Raw genomic sequence first — 27,733 nt, forward strand, 5'->3', positions numbered from 1 at the left:
AAAGAAAAGCAATTTTGTGGTCCATTAAAACAACATCAAGTTGATCAGAAATACAGTGTAGACATTGTTAATGTTGTAAATGGCTATTGTAGCTGAAAACGGCTGATTTTTTTATTTATTTTTAGTCATTTTAGCAGACGCTATTATCCAGAGCAACTTACAGTTAGTGAATACATATTTTATTTTTTTATACTGGCCCCCCGTGGGAATTGAACCCACAACCCTGGCGTTGCAAACGCCATGCTCTATCAACTGAGCTACATCCCTGCCGGCCATTCCCTCCCCTACCCTGGACGACGCTGGGCCAATTGTGCACCGCCCATGAGTCTCCTGGTCGCTGCCGGCTGCGACAGAGCCTGGATTTGAACCAGGATCTCTAGTGGCACAGTTTGCACTGCGATGCAGTGCCTTAGACCACTGCGCCACTCAGGAGACTTTTTATGGAATATCTACATAGGCGTACAGAGGCCCATTATCAGCAACCATCAGTCCTGTGTTCCAATGGCACGTTGTGTTTGCTAATCCAAGTTTATCATTTTAAAAGTCTAATTGATCATTAGAAAACCCTTTTGCAATTATGTTAGCACAGCTGAAAACTGTTGTGCTGATTAAAGAAGCAATAAAACTGGCCTTCTTGACACTAGTTGAGTATCTGGAGCATCAGTAATTGTGGGTTCGATTACAGGCTCAAAATGGCCAGAAACAAAGAACTTTCTTCTGAAACTCGTCAGTCTATTCTTGTTCTGAGAAATGAAGGCTATTCCATGCGAGAAATTGCCAAGAAACTGAAGATCTTGTACAACGCTGTGTTCTACTCCCTTCACAGAAAAGTGCAAACTGGCTCTAACCAGAATATAAAAAGGAGTGGGAGGCCCCGGTGCACAACTGAGCAAGAGGACAAATACATTAGAGTGTCTCGTTTGAGAAACAGACGCCTCACAGGTCCTCAACTGGCAGCTTCATTAAATAGTACCCGCAAAACACCAGTCTCAATGTCAACAGTGAAGAGGCAACTCTGGGATGCTGACCTTCTAGGCAGAGTTGCAAAGAAAAAGCCATATCTCAGACTGGCCAATAAAAATAAAAGATTAAGATGGGCAAAAGAACACAGACACTGGACAGAGGAAGATTGGAAAAAAGTGTAATGGACAGACGAATCACAAAGAAGAACGTTTGTGAGACGCAGACCAAATGAAAAGATGCTGGAGGAGTGCTTGATGCCATCTGTCAAGCATGATGGAGGCAATGTGATGGTCTGGGGGTGGTTTGGTGGTGATAAAGTGGGAGATTTGTACAGGGTAAAAGGGATCTTGAAGAAGGAAGGCTATCACTCCATTTTGCAACGCCATGCCATACCCTGTGGACGGCGCTTGATCGGAGCCAATTTCCTCCTACAACAGGACAATGACCCAGAGCACAGCTCCAAACTATGCAAGAACTATTTCGCGAAGAAGCAGTCAACTGGTATACTGTCTATAATGGAGTGGCCAGCACAGTCACCGGATCTTAACCCTATTGAGCTGTTGTGGGAGCAGCTTGACTGTATGGTACATATAAGTGCCCATCAAGCCAATCCAACTTGTGGGAGGTGCTTCAGGAAGCATGGGGTGAAATCTCTTCAGATTACCTCAACAAATTGACAACTAGAATGCCAAAGGTCTGCAAGGCTGTAATTGCTGCAAATGGAGGATTCTTTGACAAAAGCAAAGTTTGAAGGACACAATTATTATTTCAATTAAAAATCATTATTTATAACCTTGTCAATGACTACATTTCCTATTCATGTTAATATATGTCCTATTCAAACTCATTTCATGTATGTTTTCATGGAAAACAAGGATATTTCTAAGTGACCCCAAACTTTTGAACAATAGTGTATATATTACATAGGGATGTAACCCAAACAAAAGAGCAAGGTGTAAACCTTTAAACAATACACGGGACGAGACCCGTAATACCAAGAGCACAATACACAGTACTCACGAGACCAACGGACATGGGACAATAATCGACAAGGACAATGGGGAACAGAGGGCACATATATACCTGGATGCCTGGATGTTCTTCAAAAGTGCTTTCCTCTCCATCTTAAATAAGCATTCTCCATTCAAAAAATTCAGAACTAAGAACAGATATAGCCCTTGGTTCACCCCAGACTTGACTGCCCTTGACCAGCACAAAATCATCCTGTGGCGTACTGCATTAGCATCGAACAGCCCCCGCGATATGCAACTTTTCAGGGAAGTAAGGAACCAATATACACAATCAGTTAGGAAAGCAAAGGCTAGCTTTTTCAAACAGAAATGTGCATTCTGTAGCACTAACTGCAAAAGGTTTTGGGACACTGTAAAGTCCACCCCCCCCCCACCCCCCGCTTCTCCTTCAACCAAATTCAGATAGCTGATGTCCTGAAAGAGCTGCAAAATCTGGACCCCTACAAATCATCTGGGCTAGACAATCTGGACACTTTCTTTCTAAAATTTGCCGCCGGAATTGTCGCTACCCCTATTACTAGCCTTTTCAACCTCTCTTTCGTATCGTCTGAGATCCCCAGAGATTGGAAAGCTGCCGCAGTCATCCACCTCTTCAAAGGGGGTGACACTCTAGATCCAAACTGTTACAGACCTATATCCATCCTGCCCTGCCTTTCAAAAGTATTTGAAAGCCAAGTAAACAAACAGATCACCACCGTACCTTCTCCGCTATGCAATCTGGTTTGCGAACTGGTCATGGGTGCACCTCAGCCACGCTCAAGGTCCTAAACGATATAATAACCGTGATCGATAAAAGACAGTACTGTGCAGCCGTCTTCATCGACCTGGCCAAGGCTTTTGACTCTGTCAATCACCGCATTCTTATTGGCAGACTAAATAGCCTTGGTTTCTCAAATGACTGCCTCGCCTGGTTCACCAACTACTTCTCAGATAGAGTTCAATGTGTCAAATCGGAGGGCCTGTTGTCTGGACCTCTGGCAGTCTCTATGGGGGTGCCACAGGGTTCAATTCTCGGGCGGACTCTATTCTCTGTGTATATCAATGATGTTGCTCTTGCTGCTGGTGACTCTCAGATCCACCTCTATGCAGACGACACCATTTTGTATACATCTGGCCCTTCATTGGACACTGTGTTAACAAACCTCCAAACAAGCTTCAATGCCATACAACACTCCTTCCGTGGCCTCCAACTGCTCTTAAACGCTATTAAACTAAATGCATGCTCTTCAATCGAGCGCTGCTTGCACCCGCCCGCCCGACTAGAATCACTACTCTCGGCGGGTCTGACTTAGAATATGTGGACAACTACAAATACCTAGGTGTCTGGTTAGACCGTAAACTCTCCTTCTAGACTCACATTAAGCATCTCCAATCCAAAGTTACATCTAGAATCGGCTTCCTATTTCGCAACAAAGCCTCCTTCACTCATGCTGCTAAACATGCCCTCGTAAAACTGACTATCGTACCGATCCTTGACTTTGGCGATGTCATTTACAAAATAGCTTCCAACACTCTACTCAGCAAATTGGATGTAGTCTATCACAGTGCCATCCGTTTTGTCACCAAAGCCCCATATACTACCCACCATTGTGACCTGTACGCTCTCGTTGGCTGGCCCTCACTACATATTCGTTGCTAAACCCAATGGCTCCAGGTCATCTATAAATCACTTCTAGGCAAATCCCTGCCTTATCTTAGATCATTGGTCACCATAGCAACACCCACCCGTTGTATGCGTTCCAGCAGGTATATCTCACTGGTCATCCCCAAAGCCAACACCTCCTTTGGCCGCCATTCCTTCCAGTTCTCTGCTGCAAATGACTGGAACGAACTGCAAAAATCTCTGAAGCTGGAGACACTTATCTCCCTCACTAACTTTAAGCATCAGTTGTCAGAGCAGCTTACCGATCACTGCACCTGTACACAGCCCATCTGTAATTAGCTCACCCAACTACCTCATCCCCATATTGCTATTTACATAGTTATTTATTTTGCTCATTTGCACCCCAGTATCTCTATTTGCACATCCTCTTCTGCACATCTATCACTCCAGTGTTAATACTAAATTGTAATTATTTTGCACAATGGCCTATTTATTGCCTTACCTCCATAACTTACTACATTTGCACACACTGTATATAGATTTTCTATTGTGTTATTGACTGTACGTTTTGTTTATTCCATATGTAACTCTGTGTTGTTGTTGTTTTTATCGCACTGCTTTGCTTTATCTTGGCCAGGTCGCAGTTGTAAATGAGAACTTGTTCTCAACTGGCTTACCTGGTAAAATAAAGGTGATGAGACATTACTGCCAAATAAATCAAATCAAATCCAATTTTATTTGTCACGTGCCACAAATGCTTACTTACAAGCCCTTAACCAACAATGCAGTTTTAAGAAAGAATACCAAAAAAAAATCACACAATAAATAATTATAGAGCAGCAGTAAAAATAACAATAGCGAGGCTATATACAGGGGGTGTCACGAACAGAAGAGGACCCAAGAGCGCAAGTTCAAATTCAGAGTTCTTTATTCAAGGTTACAGGCGGGAAGAGGAGTCCCAGGGGTGTCAGGGGTCTTTCAGGGTCCTCCTGTGGGTACCTGTGCTCCGGGGGTCACCAAATGTCCGGGGGTGTCCAGTCCAAGTGCTTAGTGTGTGTGTTCCCCAGTGATGGAGCGGCGTATCGGGCTGAGGGTGGTGAAACGTCTGGGCACGCTCATCTGGTGGTCGGAGACCTGGGGGAACACACACACACAACAGCAATATGAATGGCAGGCAGAAGTACAGATCAGGGCTGGGCAAATATCGTGGTGAGAGACAGAAGGCAGAAACGAGTTACCGGAGGGGCTGAAGATCGGAGAGTAGTCGAGGTCCAGAAGGCAGGTTGGGATAGACGGGGCAGTAGAACCAGGAGGCAGTCAAGAAAGGATCGGTATCACAAACAGGAGTCAGAGCGCAGACAGGCAGGTTACTGGTCCGGGTTTGAAGACGATCTGACAGGGCTTGGCTGAAAACCAGGGCTTGATATACTGGGAGAGGTAGTGGGGAAATGCAGTTCAGCTGGCAGAGTAATTAGAACAGAGTGAGGCAAGGTGAGGATGGTGAGTGGGAAATGCAGTGCAGCTGGCCAGGTAACAAGAGCAGAGCAGGGCAGGTGGAGCTAGTTAGGCTGAGTAGAGAGAGGGAGGTGAGCAGAGTGGAAGATAATTGAATGCAATTAATGTTGCTACCAGGGAGAGAGAGTGCTCATGACAGGACCCCCCCTCCAAGGGACGGCCCCAGAAGTCCCAAGAACAACATCATGCCGGGAGGGTGGAGGGGAGCAGGCGGCGGGTCAGAACTCCTCCGAGCGGTCCGAGTGAATCTCCTCATCCTCAGAAGGAGCTGGAGGGTCACGGTCGGGAGACAGGACAGGCACTGAGACAGGAGCAGGGCGGGCCGGACGGCTAGGAACCCCTCTTGGACGGCCCCTACGGATTGCAGGCTGATCAGGATGTAGTCGGTGGAAGTCAGTGATAAGGGTCCGGTCCACTATCCTCCTGGCCGGGATCCAGGTCCTCTCCTCTGGACCATATCCCTCCCAATCAACGAGGTACTGGAGACCCCTACCCCTTCGCCTAGAGCGGAGCAGCCGCCGGACGGTGAAGACAGGACCGCCATCTACGAGGCGCGGAGGAGGTGGCGCCGGAGCTGCAGGGACCAGGGGACTTTCATGGACCGGCTTGACCTTGGAGACGTGGAAGGTGGGGTGGACCCGCATGGAAGCGGGCAACTGAAGTCGGACCGCCGTTGGACTGATGACTTTCTGCACAGGAAAAGGACCAATGAAGCGAGGGGCCAGCTTTCGTGATACAACCCGCAGCGGCAGATCCCGGGCAGACAGCCAGACCTTCTGACCAACCCGGTAAGTAGGTGCTGGGGTCCTCCGTCGGTTGGCACCGACGGCGTAGCTGGTTCCAGACTTCAGGAGCACAGTGCGAGCCTGGGCCCAAGTGCGGCGGCAGCGGCGGGCATACGCAAGAGCAGACGGACAGGTGGCATCCGCCTCCTGGCTGGCAAACAGTGGAGGTTGATACCCGTAGACACACTGAAAGGGGGAGAGCCCGGTGGAGGAACTGGTGAGTGAATTATGGGCATATTCCACCCAGAGCAGGTGTTGAGCCCAGGCCCGGGGATTTTGGGAAGCCACACACCTCAGTGCCTTCTCCAGCTCCTGGTTCATGCGTTCAGTCTGGCCGTTTGACTGCGGGTGGAATCCAGACGATAGGCTGGCGGTGGCCCCAAGGAGATGACAGAACTCCTTCCAAAAGGTTGCTGAGAATTGCGGGCCCCGGTCTGACACTATATCCTGGGGTAGGCCATGGATACGAAACACATGTTCCAGGACCACCTGGGAGGTCTCTTTAGCAGAGGGTAGTTTGGGAAGGGGCACGAAGTGGGTCATCTTACTAAAGCGGTCAACAATGGTAAGGATGACTGTGTGTCCGTCAGAGGGCGGAAGGCCCGTAACAAAGTCCAGTGAAACGTGGGACCAGGGCCTCTTGGGTATGAGTAGGGGTTGCAGCAACCCAGCAGGAGGCTGGTTGGGAGTCTTGTTTCGGTTACAAGTGGGACAAGCTCGGATGAATTCTCGGACATCCCGTCTCATCCCCCGCCACCAGAACCGCTGGCGGACCAGATGAAGGGTGCGAGTGATGCCGGGATGACAGGCCAGACGGGATTCGTGCCCCCACTGAATCACAGGTGACCTGAGATTTGCTGGAACAAACAGACGGTTGGGGGCGCTGGTGCTTGGACCTGGCTGGTCCCGAAGAGCCTCCATGACCTGCTTCTCGATCTCCCAGGTGAGGGCCGCTACGACCAAGTGGCTGGGAAGAATGGGAGCTGTCATGGCGGTGGTCTCGTCCTTCTGAAACATCCGGGAAAGAGCATCAGGTTTGATGTTGCGAGATCCCGGGCGGTAGGAGAGCGTGAAATTGAAGCGCGTAAAGAACAGAGACCACCGCTGTTGACGGGAGTTCAGCCTCCTGGCTGTTTGGATATACTCCAGGTTCTTGTGGTCTGTCCACACTACGAATGGTTCCTTTGACCCCTCTAACCAGTGCCGCCATTCTTCAAGGGCGAGCTTGACAGCCAACAGCTCGCGGTTCCCAATGTCGTAGTTGCATTCGGCAGGGGTTAGCCGACGGGAGTAGAAGGCACAGGGGTGCATCTTGCCATCCTCAGCTGCTCTTTGAGAAAGCACTGCACCCACTCCCACGTCCGAAGCATCTACCTCCACCACAAACTGCCTTGCTGCATCTGGCATCTGGAGGATGGGAGCAGAAGTGAAACATGTCTTGAGGATATTGAAGGCCTTATCAGCAGCTGATGTCCATTGGTACGGTTGTTTAGTGCTGGTTAGCGCCGTGAGGGGTGCAGCCACTGTGCTATAGTTTCTGATGAATCTCCTATAAAAGTTGGCAAAGCCCAGGAACTGTTGCAACTTCTTCCGAGACTCAGGAACTGGCCAGGAAGTGACAGCCGACACCTTCGTGAGATCCATCTGAATGCTGCCCTCGGTCACCACATACCCCAGGAATGAAACGGTCTTGGCATGGAACTCGCACTTCTCTGCCTTCACGAAAGAGAGTTCTCCAGCAGGCGGCGCAGGACCAACCGGACGTGGTGCGTGTGTTCTGACAGAGTCTTTGAGAATATTAAAATATCGTCAAGGTACACAAATACGAACGTATTTAGCATGTCCCTGAGGATATCATTCACTAGGGCTTGAAAAACTGCTGGGGCATTGGTGAGGCCGAAGGGCATGACGAGATATTCATAGTGGCCGGTTGGTGTGTTGAACGCTGTCTTCCATTCGTCTCCCTCCCTCATCCGCACCAGATGGTAGGCATTGCGAAGGTCCAGCTTAGTGAATACAGTGGCTCCCTGCAGCAGTTCGAAGGCAGACGAAAGTAAGGGCAGTGGGTAGCGATTCTTAACCGTGATGTCGTTCAGACCCCGGTAATCTATGCATGGACGAAGAGAACCGTCCTTCTTGCCGACAAAGAAGAATCCCGCTCCTGCGAAGGGGGAAGACGACGGTCTAATTATCCCGGAGGCAAGAGAGTCATTAATGTAGTCCTCCATGGCCTTTCTTTCCGGGGCTGACAGTGAATACAGACGACCCTTGGGAGGTGCTGTGCCAGGCAGGAGATCAATCGCGCAGTCATAGGGTCTGTGTGGGGGTAGAGATGTCGCCTTGGATTTGTTGAACACCTCTTTCAGGCTGTGGTAACAGGCCGGAACATTGGATATGTCGGAGGTAGCGCTAGATCCTTCCCGGTGAACGGGCAGGGTGGCCCCCCTTAAACAGGTCTGGTGACAACTCCTTCCCCACTCACGGACTGTTCCTGTCTCCCAGTCGATGTGGGGGTTGTGCTGACGGAGCCACGGGTATCCAAGAATGAGTGGTTGGCCAGGTGAGTGTAGGAGGTGAAACTGGATGGACTCCTGGTGGTTTCCTGACAGCAGGATTGTCACAGGGGCGGAGATATGAGTGACAGTGCCAAGATGATGCCCATCCAGGGCTCGTGCAGGAATGGGTTGTGTCAGTTGATGATGGTTCACGCCCAGTTGCTGTGCAAGCTCAGGGTCCATGATGTTTGCTTCGGCTCCGGAATCCACAAGGGCGGCCAATGTATGAGTCTTGTCAGAAAGCTGAAGGCGGAGATGAAGCAGGGTCTTTCGGATGGAGGGAGACTGAAGGCTTGTTGAGCTCACCCGGATCTCCCCTACACCTGGTGAGCTGCGGCTTTTGCCGGACAAGTAGCGACACGGTGATTCTCGCCACCACAGTAGAGGCAAAGGTTGGAGCTTAGACGGCGCCGACGCTCCTCGGGAGTCAGAGAGGCACGGCCAATCTCCATGGGCTCAGGCTGATTGAGTTGGCTATGGGACTTGACAGGCAGGGGCTGGACAGAAGCGGTATCGACCCGAGTACGGATGGCAGGTTGACTGAGACGGCCCTTCTCCCTCCTCCGGGTCTGTATACGGCGGTCAATGCGAACGGCAAGGTCAATGGCGGCATCAAGCGTTGAGGGCGGGTCATGGGAAACAAGCTCGTCCTTGATATAGTCCGCCAGGCTATGGAGGAAGGCTTGCACCAGTGCCTCTGGGTTAAACGAGCTTTGACTGGCCAGGGTACGAAAGTCAATGGAGAAGTCTGCCACTGTCCGATTGCCCTGACGGATGGTGAGCAGAGCTTGTGACGCTTCGGCTGTTGGCGAGCCTAGGTCAAAGACCTTTAACATCTCCTCCTCAAAGGCACTGAAGGAGGCACAGGCTGGGGTTTGCCGGTCGAATTCCGCCGTTCCCCACAACCGAGCTCGACCGGTGAGATGTGTGATGACATACCCCACCTTGGCTCCCTCTGTTGAGAAAGTCCTGGGCTGTAGTGCAAACTGGATTCGGCAGCTGCTCAAGAATGGTCTTACTTGCTTCTGGTTGCCATCAAAAGCGTTCGGGTTCCCAATCCTTGGTTCAGGAGCGTGGGGATCTGGTGGCAGCACTGCCGGGCCTGCAGCATTGGGACCTCCAGCCGGAGGGATGAAGGAGTATCGGTGGTACAGGAACAAAAGGACCAGGGGGGTGCAGGTGGAGTAGCCGGGCTTGAGAGTAGTTGCAGGGCTTGGGCTAGCTGTTGTTGCTGCAGTTGGAACTGTTGTTGCTGCTGGTTGAATAGCTGGAGAAGGGAAGCGATGTCGCCAGCCATCCGATTTATGTCTCCCTCAGAGCGTTCCAGTCGCTGTAGGGCAGTCCTCTCTGGCTCTTCCTCCATCGTGGTCAGGGAGTGCGCTGGGTCCATGATGGTCAGATCGTTCTGTCACGAACAGAAGAGGACCCAAGAGCGCAAGTTCAAATTCAGAGTTCTTTATTCAAGGTTACAGGCGGGAAGAGGAGTCCCAGGGGTGTCAGGGGTCTTTCAGGGTCCTCCTGTGGGTACCTGTGCTCGGGGGTCACCAAATGTCCGGGGGTGTCCAGTCCAAGTGCTTAGTGTGTGTGTTCCCCAGTGATGGAGCGGCGTATCGGGCTGAGGGTGGTGAAACGTCTGGGCACGCTCATCTGGTGGTCGGAGACCTGGGGGAACACACACACACAACAGCAATATGAATGGCAGGCAGAAGTACAGATCAGGGCTGGGCAAATATCGTGGTGAGAGACAGAAGGCAGAAACGAGTTACCGGAGGGGCTGAAGATCGGAGAGTAGTCGAGGTCCAGAAGGCAGGTTGGGATAGACGGGGCAGTAGAACCAGGAGGCAGTCAAGAAAGGATCGGTATCACAAACAGGAGTCAGAGCGCAGACAGGCAGGTTACTGGTCCGGGTTTGAAGACGATCTGACAGGGCTTGGCTGAAAACCAGGGCTTGATATACTGGGAGAGGTAGTGGGGAAATGCAGTTCAGCTGGCAGAGTAATTAGAACAGAGTGAGGCAAGGTGAGGATGGTGAGTGGGAAATGCAGTGCAGCTGGCCAGGTAACAAGAGCAGAGCAGGGCAGGTGGAGCTAGTTAGGCTGAGTAGAGAGAGGGAGGTGAGCAGAGTGGAAGATAATTGAATGCAATTAATGTTGCTACCAGGGAGAGAGAGTGCTCATGACAGGGGGTACATTTTTACATTTTAGATTTTAGTCATTTAGCAGACGCTCTTATCCAGAGCGATTTACAGTTAGTGAGTGCATACATTTTTCATACTGGCCCCCCATGGGAAACGAACCCACAACCCTGGCGTTGCAAGCACCATGCTCTACCAACTGAGCTACAGGACAGCCTGTCAATGTGTGTACAGAGTCAATGTGTGGGGGCACCGGTTAGTCGAGGTAATTGAGGTAATATGTACTAAGTCACTGTCATAACAGTGTCCTTTACATACATAGGATGTGGTGTTTTGCTGTAACCAGTGTAACATGTGTCATGCTAATGTAACCATCCTATTACTTGATGGCCCATGGTCTACCAATATTATGTCATGAAGATGAGCCATTGTTTACTTGACTGACCATGCTGGATATTCATTCAGTCCTTAAAGTTGTGAAATTCACGGTAGGACTCAATGCCATGCTATGTAGGCAATGTGCTGAACAGGGAAACATAGCTTCCGTTGGTCGATTACCAATCAAATAATTATTGAATCACAAAACATAACAAAAAAATCCATAGCATTTCTTACCTCTCTTTTGGTGTTGATTTTTCCACAACCAAACTTCTATAACCTCAGATTCCCTCGAAATCAGACTGTCTCCACCAGTATCTCCCTGAGAAATACATGTTTGTGTGATGTCACTGTACCGAATGTATAGCTAGATGCATTGTTTGGGGTGGTCCTGGGTTGAAAATGCTGTCGACCACCTAGCTAGCTAGCATTATCATCTACAAACCAAACACACTATCATGTAAACAATCTGCATATGTAGCTTTAGGTAGCTAGCTAACGTTAGCTAGTTGAAATAAAGGCATTGGGCATCTTGTGTGGTTTATACAGTGTAGCTGTCGTTAGATTCCTTTGAGGACAAAACAGTTAGAATACAGAAGATGTCAGCTAGCTAGCTAAGTAGCCGTGTTAGCTAGCTTGAACACTGAACACACTAAGGTTAGCAGAAAAAAGGCAGGCTAAAAATTCAACCCAACACTTACCTACCTGTCCATGAGAATGGTTGTCATTTCAGCGTCACTCTTCCACCTTTCAAAATTAATTCCAATGTCTATCCGGTTTCTGGATTGGTCATGAGCAGTGTTCTTCTCGCTTCTTTTTCTCTTTTGGGGTCGAGTTGATACAGATCCAAGAATCGAGAATGATGCTTGTTTCTGTCAACATTTTCTGAAAACGCTGACCCTGCTACCAGGAAAGTTAATCTGCAAACAAGTTAGCTAGCTTGTTGGCTTCATCTGCTCTGTGTTTGTTTCTGGTGGCTGTAGCTTGCAAGTGACTTTCACTTCCTCTCCATCTCCGGAGCAATGGCAGCAGGGTTGTTTGAGTAGGCAGGATTTAGCACAAAGACACACCTTGCCCAGAAGGCCAGCCCAAGGCGGCTCAGGGCTCAATCCCCTTGTTTTCGTTCAAAGTGAAAACACAACAGAAGAAGTGGGGAGGCATGGGGACGCCCATGACCTGCAGATTCCATCTTCAAGGCAATATGAACTACAAAATGAACATTAGTTTGACTACTTCTTGGTTTTCTTACCAAACCATAAGCCAAAACAGATTGAAACAGAAGGAACATTAAACATAACAAATTACACTCTGACCTCCGGAAAGACGTTATATCCTCAAAATTGAATTTGAGAGTACCCAATAGATTGTAATTGAATGTTTTACAAAGAAAGCCTATGCTATGTTGATGTTTCTGTTTTTTTTCCCCCAGGATTTTCTTTCGGACATGGCGATGTGTGAGGTAGATAGATTCATTGACCGAGAACACCTTATCTTCAGAGAGAACACTCTGGCCACCAAAGCCATAGAAGAGTACCTCAAGCTGATTGGACATAAGTACCTCAAGGATGCAATAGGTGTGACCGTCAAATGCTTCACATTAATCTCTCAATACATGTTGTTGGACTGTTCTTGCTGTGATGTATCCAGTATCTTTCTGTGTTTGCCTAATGGTCGGTGATATTGTGTTTGTTTCAGGGGAGTTCATAAGGGCACTGTACGAATCGGAGGAGAACTGCGAGGTGGACCCCATGAGGACACCACCCTCTGTCCTTCCAGATCACCAAGCCAATCTCCGCATGTGCTGCGAACTGGCACTCTGCAAAATCGTCAACTCCCATTGGTCAGTAGTTGGCATATATGAGTGCTTACAGTTGTTTTCATTCATGTAGGATTACTCCTGGCCTACAGCACCCAAAGACATATTTACAGAATTTGGATTGTTGAGCACACCAGATTTGCCTTCAGTAGTTGGCATACATTGCCTGACTAAAACAGAATATCCTATCAAATGAGAATAACACACTGTATATTTGTATCTCTCTGCAGTGTGTTCCCTCGAGAGCTGAAGGAGGTGTTTGCCTCGTGGAGGGTGCGCTGTGCGGAGAGGGGGAGGGAGGACATCGCAGACCGCCTAATCAGCGGCTCCCTTTTCCTGCGCTTCCTGTGTCCGGCCGTCATGTCCCCCTCCCTGTTCAACCTGACCCAGGAGTACCCAGACGAGCAGACGTCACGCACGCTCACCCTCATCTCCAAAGTGGTGCAGAACCTGGCCAACTTCTCCAAGTCAGTTCATTCATTCAAATCAACTCATAATGTTATGCTTATGCTAAAACTTTTGTAATATTTTGAGTCTTTTTCCCGGGCACAGACTAAACCTAGTCCTGGACTAAAAAGCATGCTCAATGTCGATTCTTCATTGAAAGTGCTTATTAGTTATTAATCCAGGATTGGGCTAATTCTGTGTCCGGGAAACCAGCCAATGATGTAATCTCTGTGAGTATACAGCATTTTGACTCTTCCTCCTATACCCCACTCTTTCTTCTTCTTCTCTCTCTCCCTCAGGTTTGGCATGAAAGAGGAGTACATGTGCTTCATGAATGAGTTCTTAGAGATGGAGTGGGGCTCCATGCAGCAGTTCCTCTATGAGATCTCCAATCTGGACAGTGTGAGCAACGCAGGGGGCTTCGAGGGCTACATCGACCTGGGCAGGGAGCTGTCCATACTGCACAGCCTCCTCTGGGAGGTCATGGCCCAGCTCAGCAAGGTAGGGAGGATCAGGGTAAATATTAACAATACAACCGCTACAATATATGACCAATAAAGAATTATAAGTTACAGATAACCAATGTAGGGTTATTCAATAATGATTGAGTGCAATATGGAATCAGTACAATAAAATAACTATGTATGGTCTTGACAACCCAGTAATCTGAATGTTTGAGACAGTAGAATGAACGGAATGATTAAGTGCACTTGCAATTTTCAAAGATAAGATACTTAAAATTATCAACCACACTTTTTAACCATTTGAATGCTTTTCCTATTGTCATTGCTAACTTGTATTCATGTCAGTCTTCTAACCCTAACCCACAGGATGCCATTATCAAACTGGGTCCCTTGCCCCGCCTCTTGAATGACATCAGCATGGCCCTGCGTAACCCCCACCTGCAGAGGCAGCCCAGCCACCAGAACCAGACAGATAGAGTCCATGAGAGACAGACGGAGAGGCTGCTCTCACGACCCAGCTTCAACAGAGGAGTCTCCTCGGAGTTCCAGAATCTCATGATGAAGGATCTCAACAGGTAGTGCCCTGGCTTTATTTAACCCTATGGCTTGTTTCCTGGACACAGGTTAAGTATAGTCCTGGACTGAAAAGCACTTTGAATGGAGAATTTCCATTGAACATACCTTTTAGTCTTGGATTAGGTTTAATCTGTGTTGGGAAAACCAGGCCTAGGAGGATGGTTGGTTGGGGCATTTATCATGGCCAATGTTAAAGTTTTGCCTTTCCCGCCATAAGGCTGTGGTTGGGTTTTGCCTTTTGTGCTAAATCCTAACTTGTAATACACCTATAACCTTGTCATCGTCTTCTCCAATCTGTTGCTATGTGTTGTTACCTTTCTTAAGCTCCATAGATATCACTCGCTTGCCTTCCCCTACCTCTGGTGTGTCCAGTGGGGGGATCATGCCATCTCGTGCTCATGCTCAGCTGAGTTTCCAAGAGCGCGATCACCCACATCGAGCCTCCAAAGACGTTTTCTATGTAACCCGCCCTCCCTTGGCCCGATCCAGCCCTGCCTACTGCACCAGTAGCTCCGATATCACCGAGCCAGACCACAAGGTTAGTTGAATTCTAGAGTTTTGATAGCATTAAGATCTATTAGGAGCCGTGTTCAACAGGAAACTATGTAAACTGCACATCTCCTTTCCATGTGGTAGCCAAGTCTGGCAGACGACTGCAGGATAGTATGGCAGCTGTGCGCTCATAGGAAAATGATGCATGTACCTTAGTGGTAAGTCATGGGACATGCAATTCAGGCATACAACCACCCCTCTCAATAGATAACACACTTAATCAACTTATTGGCACTTTAGAATTGGGCACACAAGGATGTTAGCTATATCAATCTAGTCTAGGTGCTCAGTGTCAATAAAGTGTATATCTATGATGGACCTCCAGGACTCCACATTGAACAGCGTGTCTAACCTGCAGTCGGTGGCCATGCTCAACTCCTCCCAGGCCTCCATCACCGGCATGGGCAGCTTCGGAGGGCTCAGCAGCCAGGGTGGCGGAGGCCTGGGCTTGGGCCTGAGCGGCCAGCTCCGGGCCGGGGGCCGCCTCTCGGCCGGCTCGGGGGGATCCAGCATGTCAGGGGGCCTCCGGCTGAGCCAGTTGAGCCAGATGGGTACCACCACCGACTCGCTGTCCCAGCAGCAGCAGCAGCAGGCCGCCGCCCTGAGATACCCGCTCTCCTTCCAGAACCCCCTGTTTCATCTGGCCACCGGCACCGCAGATGGACCCCACCTCCACCACCAGCACAGCAGGGCCCATCTCCCGCCGCCCCTGCTCCTGGCCCCGGAGCCTGACCCCGGTGGCTCACACCAGGCCTACATCCCCCAGTTCGCCCACGGGGGGTTCTCCCGCAGCGAGGACCTGTCCACCCTGAGGACCGGGGCAGGGCACCTGGGGCAGCCAGCCATTATCCACTCACACAGCTATAGCGACGACTACAGCAGGGCTGATTACGCACGGCGGCAACTGTCCATGCACGGGCAGGTATGGATTAACCTTAGGTCAATAATGTGTTTACAATCATGCTCTACTTTTGTGCAAATTAGCCTTTTTGTCTCTCCTACTTGATCATAACTGAAGTCAACATTTGTTTGTAGCCTACATGAATAGGATTAGCATAATGTAAACATCTGAAACAGGTTTAAGGCCAGGATAACTTGGTGTTCTCTAATTGTCCTGTTAGGATAATCTTCAACAGCAACAGCAGATGGGCATGGCCTCTCAGACTGGCACATCCCACTCCTCCCTGGCCACACCCCCCTCCACAGTCCAGCCCGCGCGCCAGAGCTCCATCGCCCCGCCTCCCGCCCAACGCGTCAAATCACAGACCTCCCATCAGCTGTCCGTCAGTGCGGCTGCTGCTCCCACACCATCCGCTAAGACGCGACCGCCCAGTGCCAACCTATCGCCAGAGTCGAACTACGGAGGTCGGCAACAGGCACCACGGCAACAGCTGTCGGTCAAAGATAACACAGCCCCTGGACTGCCCCACCAGCAGAGCTCTGTCAGGGAGAGCCAGGGCCCCCAGGGGCCACAGGGGGGCACTACAACAACCATACAGCAATCACAGCAGCAGCAACAACAACAACAACCACAGCAACAGCACCTGCTCAAACCTTCCATCAGCAAACAGGTATGCAGGCTACTGTACTTTATTGTGTAATTCAATCTACCCTTAAACCTGATAAAAGCTCATAGCTGTCACTGTGTTATTTTCTCTCACTCTGAAAAGAGCATTATATAACAATTCCAACACACCTCTCTTGCACAGTTTTTTCTGACCAACCCCATAATCCCAGTGACCTGTCTGATTAAATAGGACCAACGGTCACCCCCTCATGTGTGGAGTACACAGTAGCGGTGCGTGGGTAAAATCACTGAGGAAGCCAGAAAAAAAAGCCATATTCCAACTTATGTGTTGTGATAATTGCGTTGCTTGCTCTATAACCTGTTAGTTCATATACCTTGACACCGTGATATATAGGCCTGACAAGGCTGAGACAATAAGAAGACACAGTGGCAGAATAAATTCAACCACACCTTTGTTTCATCACAAAACTGGAGAGCAGCCTCTGTCCGGTGGAGTCCACAAAGCATATTACATGTAACAAACAGTTACATGACCTACAGCATGGTCAAGCAAGCTAATGTTTCCGACATTTTCAGACCACTAAACAACTATTGATTTAGAACCACGTAGAGTTACCGCAAGTCGCAAAGAAAACAGGAGCTGCCTCCACTATTCCAGCACCATTTCAACTTCAACATTTCAACATCATCAAATCACCTATGCTTAGTCTTATACAGTGACAACTAAAATATACCAAAAACTATTTAGTCCAATCAACGTAAGCTGAATATGATGTGGCTGTCCATGGTTCTGATTTCTGTGTGCGTGTGTGTGTGTGTACATGCGTGTGTGTTCGTGCAAGTAGAAAAAACATTTTGACTCACCCTACTTGTAGAGAAACGCCAATGCTATCCTCCTCTCTTTCATGTTGATGAAATAGTCTATCACTCTGTCATACAGTACACGCTTTTATTTTTTGTTGTCCTAGGCTACCTGGCTAAAATGCTTGCTCGCTAGCCTAACTTTCTTTCATGAGCAACATTAGCTAGTTAACATTAACCTTCTACATCTAGCTACATATTCAACTTCCATCCTCTCAGGCCAGGGGCACAATGTATGAATTAATGTTTGGATCAGAATTGCCGTTATAAGCATTGGCCAGTACAGAGAATTAAGTCAAACCACCAGTCCAAATCCCTATCTCAATCCATGGCTAATTTAGGAAAGGGACAACTTTAGCTAGCTAGCTAGCCACCGGAGGACAACAACACAACGAGATGCAACAATTCAAGTTGTTTCTTAATGACATATGCTCTCAATGCGATTTGAGAGGAGTGACGGCAATTCCAAACTTGCTTCCTTTGACACCTTTTTTTGATGCGCCAGAACCATTCACAGTTGAGCTCACTCAGTTTAGCACAACGCTGATTGGCTATTATTTTATACTTTTTTTTTAATCAAGGAAAGTCAAATGCCCGGCAACTATGTCATACTCTTTTGGACCAGACAGCATCTGGTAGATGGCCTACAGATACAGAGACAGAGGGACACTGTTTTGCTCGCTTAGATGCTTTCTCCAGTGAGATATATTCAGCCTCTTACGAATTGATGGAAAATTATAAAACACAGAGAGACGAAAGATACATTATGTTATATGTTTTTTTCTTTTTTTCTTAGTAATTCTTTGGGGAAAGCCTGGCTTCCCTCGGCATCCATGAATACACACCACTGCTAGTACTAGTACATATTCATCCTCTTCATATCTGCTTCTTGTCTTTTCCCCCAGGGTTCCGGCCAGTCGCCCTCGACCCTTAACCCCCCGACCCCGGCCAATGAGAGAACAGTCGCCTGGGTCTCCAACATGCCTCACCTCTCCGCTGACATTACTCTGGAGGCGAACCGCATCGACCGCGAGGAGTTCAAGCTGAAGGAGTACTCCAAAAGCATGGATGAGTCTCGCTTAGACAGGGTAGATACATCTCTCCCACCACAGCTTTCGCAATACAAAAGAATGGTAGCCTTAATTTGACATTGGCAATGTGTGTGTGTGTATATATAGAAAACAGTACATAATTGTCTTAACAATATACTGTAGCTTTGGCATTGAAATCCCAATCTTCTGGGAAATCGACAGTAACAAAACGATGCCTCAAAGGAATGCAGAATTTCTCTCTTCTCTTTAGCATATTCAACAGCAAACTGTGAGACTAGAGAACCGTAACACTGATCTGAGTCATATCTCCTTCTTAATGCACAGTGCAGATGTCAGGGAAGTGCAATTCAAGTCTATCAGTGGAGAGCAGATGGTACCGAGACACTTCTTTATGAATAATTTAGATAGGAACAGCTGAGGATGAACTTGAACAACAGTGAGTCATTGAAAATAAACAAACTTTTAGCTTGCATATTCATATTTGACCACAGATACCGCATTACCACATTTCTTTGTCCGAGTGAAGGTGTGTTCAGTCAACCCTGTCACGCCCTGGCTCTGGGGACTCTTAAATGTTGAGCCAGGGTGTGGATTTTTCCTTGTTTAGTTTTCTAGGTTTGTCGTTCTAGATCGTGTATTTCTATGTTGACCAGGGTGGTTCCCAATCAGAGACAGCTGTAGCTCGTTGTCTCTGATTGGGGACCATACTTAGGCAGCCTGTTGGCATGTTACGTTGTGGGATCTTGTTCCGTTAAGGTTTGTGTTATTTAACCTAGGACTTCACGTATCGTTTGTTTATTGTTTTGGTTCGTGTGTGTACACAATAAAGTATGTACGCTTATCACGCTGCGCCTTGGTCCGCTTCATCTCATAACGATCGTGACAAACCCCCAAGACCATTTGTCGGTTGCTTAGCCATGTGTTGCTAATAAACAGTATGACAATTGCTCAACTATTTTTATATTTTCAATATATTCCCTTCTATTTTCATAATAGACATAGCAAGATCTTTGTGCATAGTGAGAAAGTGAAAAGGGATAATCTAGAGTCCAAAAATGTCCATGTATATGACAATTGCTCAACCATTTTCTATTTCCAATGCATTCTCTTCTCTCTTTCTGTCTCAGGTAAAGGAATACGAGGAGGAAATCCACTCCCTAAAGGAGCGACTGATCATGTCCCACAGGAAGCTGGAGGAATATGAGAAGAGGCTCCTTTCCCAGGAGCAGCAGACCAGTAAGATCCTCTCACAATACCAGAGTCGCCTGGAGGACAGCGAGAGGAGGCTACGGCAACAGCAAGTGGAGAAAGACTCCCAAATTAAAGGAATAATCAACAGGTAAAAAGAGGGGTGGTGGAGGGTGGAGGAGATGGAGAACGGAGATGTAGAGATGAAGAGAAAGAGAAGACAGGTGTGGAGAGATAGAGAGAAAACAAAAATGGAGTGAGGAAAATAAATTAATGTATTGTTGAGAACTACCATGTCTGATTACCTTAATCCAAGAAATATCCAACAATCATAGACAGAGTTAATCTTCTTTAGGCAGGTGCTGATTTTTGGAAATCATCTGGGGAATATTGATGAATATATATGAGAGAGTCTAAATAATGTATAGTTATGAAATAGATACATTAATAATATATGGAGAAATAATGGGGAGGCCTCAACTTGCACAATCAAATGTATGCAGGGATATAATGGGACAGTTTCAAACTAACTGCACACTCATTTGAAAGGTGAGAGGTCAACAGTGAAAGCCATTCATATGAATGATTCATGTCTGTATACAGATACCTTAGGCAATTGGTTTTCACCCAGTCAGTAGGAAATTGTTCATCGAACATTCTTCTTCTGACTAACGTTGACAGATTTACTCGAGATGAGGAACTTGAGAGAGGAAACGATTTGTGTAAATGTTTTGCTTTTGTCCATTACTTCTAATAATCTGCAATTGAAAGTTAGATAAGCGTCACAGGGAACTTTGCTACTTTTAATCCATTCCAGGGAAGAAGAAACGGAATGAAGACTGAGACTGTTCCTGGCTGTACTTTATGAAACAAATCCCATCCATAACCCCATAACTTGGTGCATAAAGAACCCAAAAAGACATGTTTAGACCCTTTGTGCTATACTTGGCAGCCATTTTTTTAAACCAGTATATCAAACATGCTGCTTGTTTTTTTTCCTTTAGTAGTTTACCTGCATCTTCTGTGGTGATTATTCCGATAATCTTAAACTGAGAGGGATTCACCTAGATTGAATCGAAAAGCACAATAGTGGACAGAAAGGTGACATCATATGACTTCTATCTGCACTATACAGTATGAGGCCATAATGGTGTTTTTGATAAAAATGCATGAAACAAAGACTAAGGTAGTACATTACATATTGTTGTCATCACCATAACAGCTTGACATGAGGATGAACAATACCAATCTTTACAAACGACCACAGTTTGATAGTATTTCCCTATCTTATGATGTGTAAAGAGAACACAGAGTAAACCTAACTTAGCTGCTAAATGACAAGTTCTCTTTCCCCTTCGAAGTTAGTTTGGGTGATGGCAACCAGGCTGTGGCATTGTTACAGTTGACAAGGTAATCTAGAGGATTCTGTAAGTAGTGGATGGCTGCTAGATTTGAAGACAGATTCATACAGTTGAAGTCGGAAGTTTACATACACTTAGGTTGGAGTCATTAAAACTCGTTTTTCAACCACTCCACAAATTTCTTGTTAACAAACTATAGTTTTGGTAAGTCGGTTAGGATGTCTACTTTGTGCATGATACAAGTAATTTTTCCAACAATTGTTTACAGACAGATTATTTCACTTATAATTCACTGTATCACAATTCCAGTGGGTCAGAAGTTTACATACACTAAGTTGACTGTGCCTTTGAACAGCTTGGAAAATTTCAAAAAATGATGTCATGGCTTTAGAAGCTTCTGATAGGCTAATTGACATAATTTGAGTCAATTGGAGGTGTACCTGTGGATGTATTTCAAGGCCTACCTTCAAACTCAGTGCCTCTTTGCTTGACATCATGGGAAAATCAAAATAAATCAGCCAAGACCTCAGAAAAACAATTGTAGACCTCCACAAGTCTGGTTCATCCTTGGGAGCAATTTCCAAACGCCTTAATGTACAGCTGTCATACCGCTCAGGAAGGAGACGCATTCTGTCGCCTAGAGATTAACGTACTTTGGTGCGACAAGTGCAAATCAATCCCAGAACAACAGCAAAGGACCTTGTGAAGATGCTGGAGGAAACAGGTACAAAAGTATCTATATCCACAGTAAAAGAGTCCTATATCGACATAACCTGAAAGGCCGCTCAGCAAGGAAGAAGCCACTGCTTCAAAACCACCATATAAAAAGCCAGACTACGGTTTGCAACTGCACATGGGGACAAAGATCATACTTTTTGGAGAAATGTCCTCTGGTCTGATGAAACAAAAATAGAACTGTTTGGCCATAATGACCATCCTTATGTTTGGAGGAAAAAGGGGGATGCTTGCAAGCCGAAGAACACCATCCCAACCGTGAAGCACGGGGGTGGCAGCATCATGCTGTGGGGGTGCTTTGCTGCAGGAGGGACTGGTGCACTTCATAATATTATGTGGATATATTGAAGCAACATCTCAAGACATCAGTCAGGAAGTTAAAGCTTGGTCGCAAAGTGGTCTTCCAAATGGACAATGACCCCAAGCATACTTCCAAAGTTGTGGCAAAATGGCTTAAGGACAACAAAGTCGAGGTATTGGAATGGCCATCACAAAGCCCTGACCTCAATCCTATAGAAAATGTGTGGGCAGAACTGAAAAAGTGTGTGCGAGCAAGGAGGCCTACAAACCTGACTCAGTTACACCAGCTCTGTCAGGAGGAATGGGCAAAGAATTCACCCAACGTATTGTGGGAAGCTTGTGGAAGTCTACCCGAAACGTTTGACCCAAGTTAAACAATTTAAAGGCAATGCTACCAAATACTAATTGAGTGTATGTAAACTTCTGACCCACTGGGATTGTGATGAAATAAATAAAAGCTGAAATAAATCATTCTCTCTACTATTATTCGGACATAAATTAAAGTGGTGATCCTAACTGACCTAAGACAGGGAATTTTTACTAGGATTAAATGTCGGGAATTGTGAAAAACTGAGTTTAAATGTATTTGGCTAAGGTGTATGTAAACTTCCGACTTCAACTGTATGCTGTCAATGAATGAGAAATGCTATTTGCGTTTTTTAATTAAGTATGTGTCCAGCAATTTCAATGGCTCAAGTAGTTATGTCCACTGTCCTCCAAAAGGAAAATTAACCATACATTCCACATTTCAAAAAACCCAAACTTCTATCATTGCTTTTCAAATCTCATTCATCATCCTTCTTAGAAACGACTTCAGATATTCTTTGAAAGCCTTTTTTGTGATTTATCTTGGTTCCTCTAGACGAGTGCCTCTAGAGTAGCAGTTATGTTTCTTGAGAGGAATATGACAGATTATATTATATTATATCAAAGAATATCAGGCACGCTAGAGTAGCACACTATTTTTTAATCTAAACGTTATCGATACCCTATTGAATTCCCAGTACTGTACCAGCCATACCAATAATGATACACTAAGATTCTATATGTACATTTTGTTATGATATTACAATGATATAGCAATATTTTAGCATTACGAGATGTGCAATAATAGATTAAACTTAGCATTTATTAACAGAAGCATTACATGTATGTATGTAGGCCTATATTCAGGCACACAAATATATTGAGTATGCATACCTTACATGCATAGATACATATATCATATTACCATATATACAGAACTCATACACTTAAGGGTTTTTTCAGGTCCCATTCAGTGTCAAATGAACCCATATAAACATAAATTATATTGAGACTTCTGTACGTATGGCCATGGAAACTGTAAATCCCTAAATACCATAGATACAGCATATACAGCACTGTAAGCATAGTTTATAACTTATACACATGGCTGTGTAAGTGTTTGTGATTTTAACAAAAATGTTAATCATGTAGCCAGATGGATATTGGTGCCATTTATCTAAAGTGTTAAGATTTATATCTGTTATAATTTTGCTGTATGTCGTTGGTTTAAGTTTGGATCTGCAGTAAGTCATAGGAGACAGAATGGTAAATGGTGTCATCGTTTGCTAAAGTTATAGCTTTGAGAGAGTAATTTGTGGAGATACTATGTGGAACAAGAATTGTTCACTATCATAAGATTGCCTATTTTTTGGCACTGTAATAGTATTGGTAGTCTGTATAGATGTATAATATTACATCAGTATTACTTTGAAAGTTCTCATAGAGATGTAGCTTGTCACTGTGCAATAAAGCCTTTTGGATTGATATGGCAAATAGCAGCACATAGTGAGGGTTTACTGTTGATGTACATACAATTGACTACATATCATGAGACCTTTGACTCACCAAATCTCCTGCCTTATTTCTCTATAACAGTCAATTCATGACCTGTCCCTGACCTCATATTGACAAATACCCACATTGTTTTGACTGTATGTAAGACATGACCTGACAAGCACACTACTTGAACTTGAAGTAAATAGATATACAGGTTTATGTTTGGTACATATCACCCATGTGAATCGCTGTCTGCTTTTTAAAAAGTATTATTCTACTGTATACTCATGTTACATTTCATTGTTTCTTAGACCAGTGCCAATGTTTCTGTCACGTTTGATTCCTTTTTTCTTTCTTATTTTTGTCAAATAAATCCCTGTACATTTTTTATGGAATAAAACATCTAACACCAATGTTTGAAACTTCACCTGTGGATTTTCATTATTTATTAATGTTAAGCATCAATTTAGTTGTTGTATGTTAAGCATAAAGAGATCTGGTGATATTCAGAGAATGCTTTCTCTGCGGAATTGCTACAGCTTGATATGGTGGCAAATGACAATGGGTGATATGCTATCCTCTGTCCAAACCAACCACTTATTTTGGAATAGTTTGACAAAAATCTGTGCTATGATTTAAAATGTCTTTCTGTTTTTAGGTTATCTTATTGGCTCATTTTGCACTCACATCGGCTGTCTGGTCCTCACTTTCTCTGTCCTATACAGTTCCTTCAGAAAGTATTCATACCCCTTGACTTATTCCACATTTTTGTTGTGTTACATCCTGAATTCAAAATGGATTCAATATTTTTTTCTCTCACCCATCTACACACAATACCCCATAATGACAAAGTGAAAACATGTTTTTGAAATTGTAGCAAATTTATTGAAATACAGAAATATGTAATTTACATAAGTATTCACAACCAAGAGTCAATATACTGTATGTTAGAATCACCTTTGGCAGAGATTACAGCTGTGAGTCTTTCTGGGTAAGTCTCTAAGAGCTTTGCACAACTGGATTGTACAATTTGCACATTATTATTAAAATTCTTCAAGCTCTGTCAAGCTGGTTGTTGATTATTGCTAGAAAGCCATTTTCAAGTCTTGCCAAACATTTCCAAGCCGATTTAAGTCAAAACTGTGACTAGGCCACTCAGGAACATTCAATGTTGTCTTGATAAGCAACTCCAGTGTATATTTGGCCTTGTGTTTTAGGTTATTGTCCTGCTAAAAGGTGAATTTGTCTTCCAGTGTCTGTTGGAAAGCAGACGTAACCAGGTTTTCCTCTAGGATTTAGCCTGTTCTTAGCTCTATTCAATTTATTTTTATCCTAAAAAACTCCATAGTCCTTGCCGATGACAAGCATACCCATAACATGATGTAGCCACCACTATGCTTGTAAATATGAACAGTGGTACTCAGTGATGTGTTGTGTTACATTTGCCTCAAACATAACGCTTTGTATTTAGGACATAAAGTTCATTTCTTTGCCACATTTTTTCAGTTTTATTGTCTGTTGTTGATCCAACCTCAGTTTTCGCCTATCACAGCCATTAAACTCTGTAACTGTTTTAAAGTTACCGTTGGCCTCATTGTGAAATCCCTGAGCGGTTTCCTTCCTCTCCGGCAACTGAGTTAGGAAGGATTCCTGTATCTTTGTAGTGACTGGGTGTATTGATACACCATCCAAAGTGTAATTAATAACTTCACCATGTTCAAAGGGATATTCAATATCAGCTTTTTTATTTTTACCCATCTACCAATAGGTGCCCCTCTTTGCAAGGCAATGGAAAACCTCCCTGGTCTTTGTGGTTGAATCTGTGTTTGAAATTCATTGCTTGACTGAGGGACATTACAGATAATTGTATGTGTGGTGTACAGAGATGAGGTAGTCATTCCAAAAGCAATTTTTTTCAGTTTTATTGTCTGTTGTTGATCCAACCTCAGTTTTCACCTATCACAGCCATTAAACTCTGTAACTATTTTAAAGTTACCGTTGGCCTCATTGTGAAATCCCTGAGCGGTTTCCTTCCTCTCCGGCAACTGAGTTAGGAAGGATTCCTGTATCTTTGTAGTGACTGGGTGTATTGATACACCATCCAAAGTGTAATTAATAACTTCACCATGCTCAAAGGGATATTCAATATCAGCTTTTTTATTTTTACCCATCTACCAATAGGTGCCCCTCTTTGCAAGGCAATGGAAAACCTCCCTGGTCTTTGTGGTTGAATCTGTGTTTGAAATTAATTGCTCGACTGAGGGACATTACAGATAATTGTATGTGTGGGGTACAGAGATGAGGTAGTCATTCCAAAATCTTGTTAAACACTATTATTGCACACAGAGTGATTCCATCTAACTTATTATGTGACTTGTAAAGCACATTTTTACTCCTGAACTTATTTATGCTTGCCATAACAAAGGGGTTGAACACTTATTGACTCAAGACATTTCAGCTTTTCATTTTTAATTCATTTGTAAACATTTGTAAAAACATAATTCCACTTTGATATTATGGGGTATTGCGTGTAAGCCAGTGACACAAAATCTCAATGTAATCCATTTTAAAAAGTGGAAAAAGTCAAGGGGTGTGAATACTTTTTGAAAGCACTGTATATAAATGTGTCATTCCTTTTGTGTAATTAGTCCTCTCTCAGCATTCTGTTCATCTCAGGAGTTTAACGCTCTGAAGTTCATCCACTTTGTCAGCAATTATTCACAGCTTTTCTGTATGACTTCAAATGAAAACAACCATGTCGTTCAGGTGGAAAGTAGATGTGATAAGATTAAAAGATAATGAAATCTATGATGATCAAAGCAGAAGAATTTCATTACCTCAGAAATATCGACCAGGTAGGAGTTAGGATGTCTTATGTACCCTTGTTCATTTAATCTCCATCACCAAACTGCTGATCGCCATCTTGGATTTGACTTCATGATTGCAGTGACTTTCAATTCATCCTTCACCTTTTGTGTCTGTTGAAGAAAATATCAGAACCATTGCCTTGAATGACCCAGATCTTGAAATTCTAGAGGCAAGTATTTAATGATCCATGATCCATGTTCCCCTTTTCTGGAAAATAATTATAATGCTGAGTAATCGTGACTAAAGGGGAATTTGCACGGCAAGAAAAATATCCTATGGAGACTGTAGCAATAAGCTTCCCCATTTAGAGCTGCAAAATCTGGACCCCTACAAATCAGCTGGGCTAGACAATCTGGACCCTTTCTTTCTAAAATTATCCGCCAAAATTGCCGCAACCCCTATTACTAGCCTGTTCAACCTCTCTTTCTTGTAGTCTGAGATCCCCAGAGATTGGAAAGCTGCCGCGGTCATCCCCCTCTTCAAAGGGGGGATCCAAACTGTTACAGACCTATATCCATCCTGCCCTGCCTTTCGAAAGTATTTGAAAGCCAAGTTAACAAACAGATCACCGACCATTTCGAATCCCACCGTACCTTCTCCGTTATGCAATCTGGTTTCCGAGCTGGTCATGGGTGCACCTCAGCCACGCTCAAGGTACTAAACGATATAATAACCGCGATCGATAAAAGACAGTACTGTGCAGCCGTCCTCATTGACCTGTACAAGGCTTTTGACTCTGTCAATCACCGCATTCTCATTGACAGACTAAATAGCCTTGGTTTCTCAAATGACTGCCTCGCCTGGTTCACCAACTACTTCTCAGATAGAGTTCAATGTGTCAAGTCGGAGGGCCTGTTGTCTGGACCTCTGGCTGTCTCTATGGGGGTGCCACAGGGTTCAATTCTCGGGCCGACTCTATTCTCTGTGTATATCAATGATGTCGCTCTTGCTGCTGGTGACACTCAGATCCACCTCTATGCAGACGACACCATTTTGTATACGTCTGGCCCTTCATTGGACACTGTGTTAACAAACCTCCAAACGAGCTTCAATGCCATATAACACTCCTTCCGTAGCCTCCAACTGCTCTTAAACGCTAATAAAACTAAATGCATGCTCTTCAATCGAACGCTGCTTGCACCCGCCCACCCGACTAGAATCACTACTCTCGGCGGGTCTGACTTAGAATATGTGGACAACTACAAATACCTAGGTGTC

At 45.4% G+C, this 27,733-nt stretch overlaps 1 protein-coding gene across 10 annotated transcripts in view; it reads left to right on the top strand.

Moving 5' to 3' along the window:
- syngap1b (synaptic Ras GTPase activating protein 1b) overlaps positions 1–27,733 on the top strand; it is a 131,731-nt gene that overhangs the window by 85,244 nt on the left and 18,754 nt on the right. For 6 of the 10 annotated variants that reach the window (XM_045226185.1, XM_045226189.1, XM_045226194.1 and 3 more), the window contains 10 exons: positions 12,394–12,538; positions 12,660–12,804; positions 13,011–13,247; positions 13,527–13,728; positions 14,037–14,266; positions 14,592–14,805; positions 15,178–15,741; positions 15,941–16,390; positions 18,114–18,296; positions 19,388–19,599. In XM_045226185.1, coding sequence (XP_045082120.1) covers positions 12,394–12,538; positions 12,660–12,804; positions 13,011–13,247; positions 13,527–13,728; positions 14,037–14,266; positions 14,592–14,805; positions 15,178–15,741; positions 15,941–16,390; positions 18,114–18,296; positions 19,388–19,599 — 2,582 coding nt within the window. Of the gene's footprint in view, positions 1–12,393; positions 12,539–12,659; positions 12,805–13,010; positions 13,248–13,526; positions 13,729–14,036; positions 14,267–14,591; positions 14,806–15,144; positions 15,742–15,940; positions 16,391–18,113; positions 18,297–19,387; positions 19,600–27,733 lie in introns of all 10 variants that reach the window. The other 4 variants (XM_041872808.2, XM_045226188.1, XM_045226190.1 and 1 more) reach the window with 4 other exon arrangements.

This window comes from Coregonus clupeaformis, chromosome 17 (assembly GCF_020615455.1).
Source record: "Coregonus clupeaformis isolate EN_2021a chromosome 17, ASM2061545v1, whole genome shotgun sequence".
NCBI lineage: Eukaryota > Metazoa > Chordata > Actinopteri > Salmoniformes > Salmonidae > Coregonus > Coregonus clupeaformis.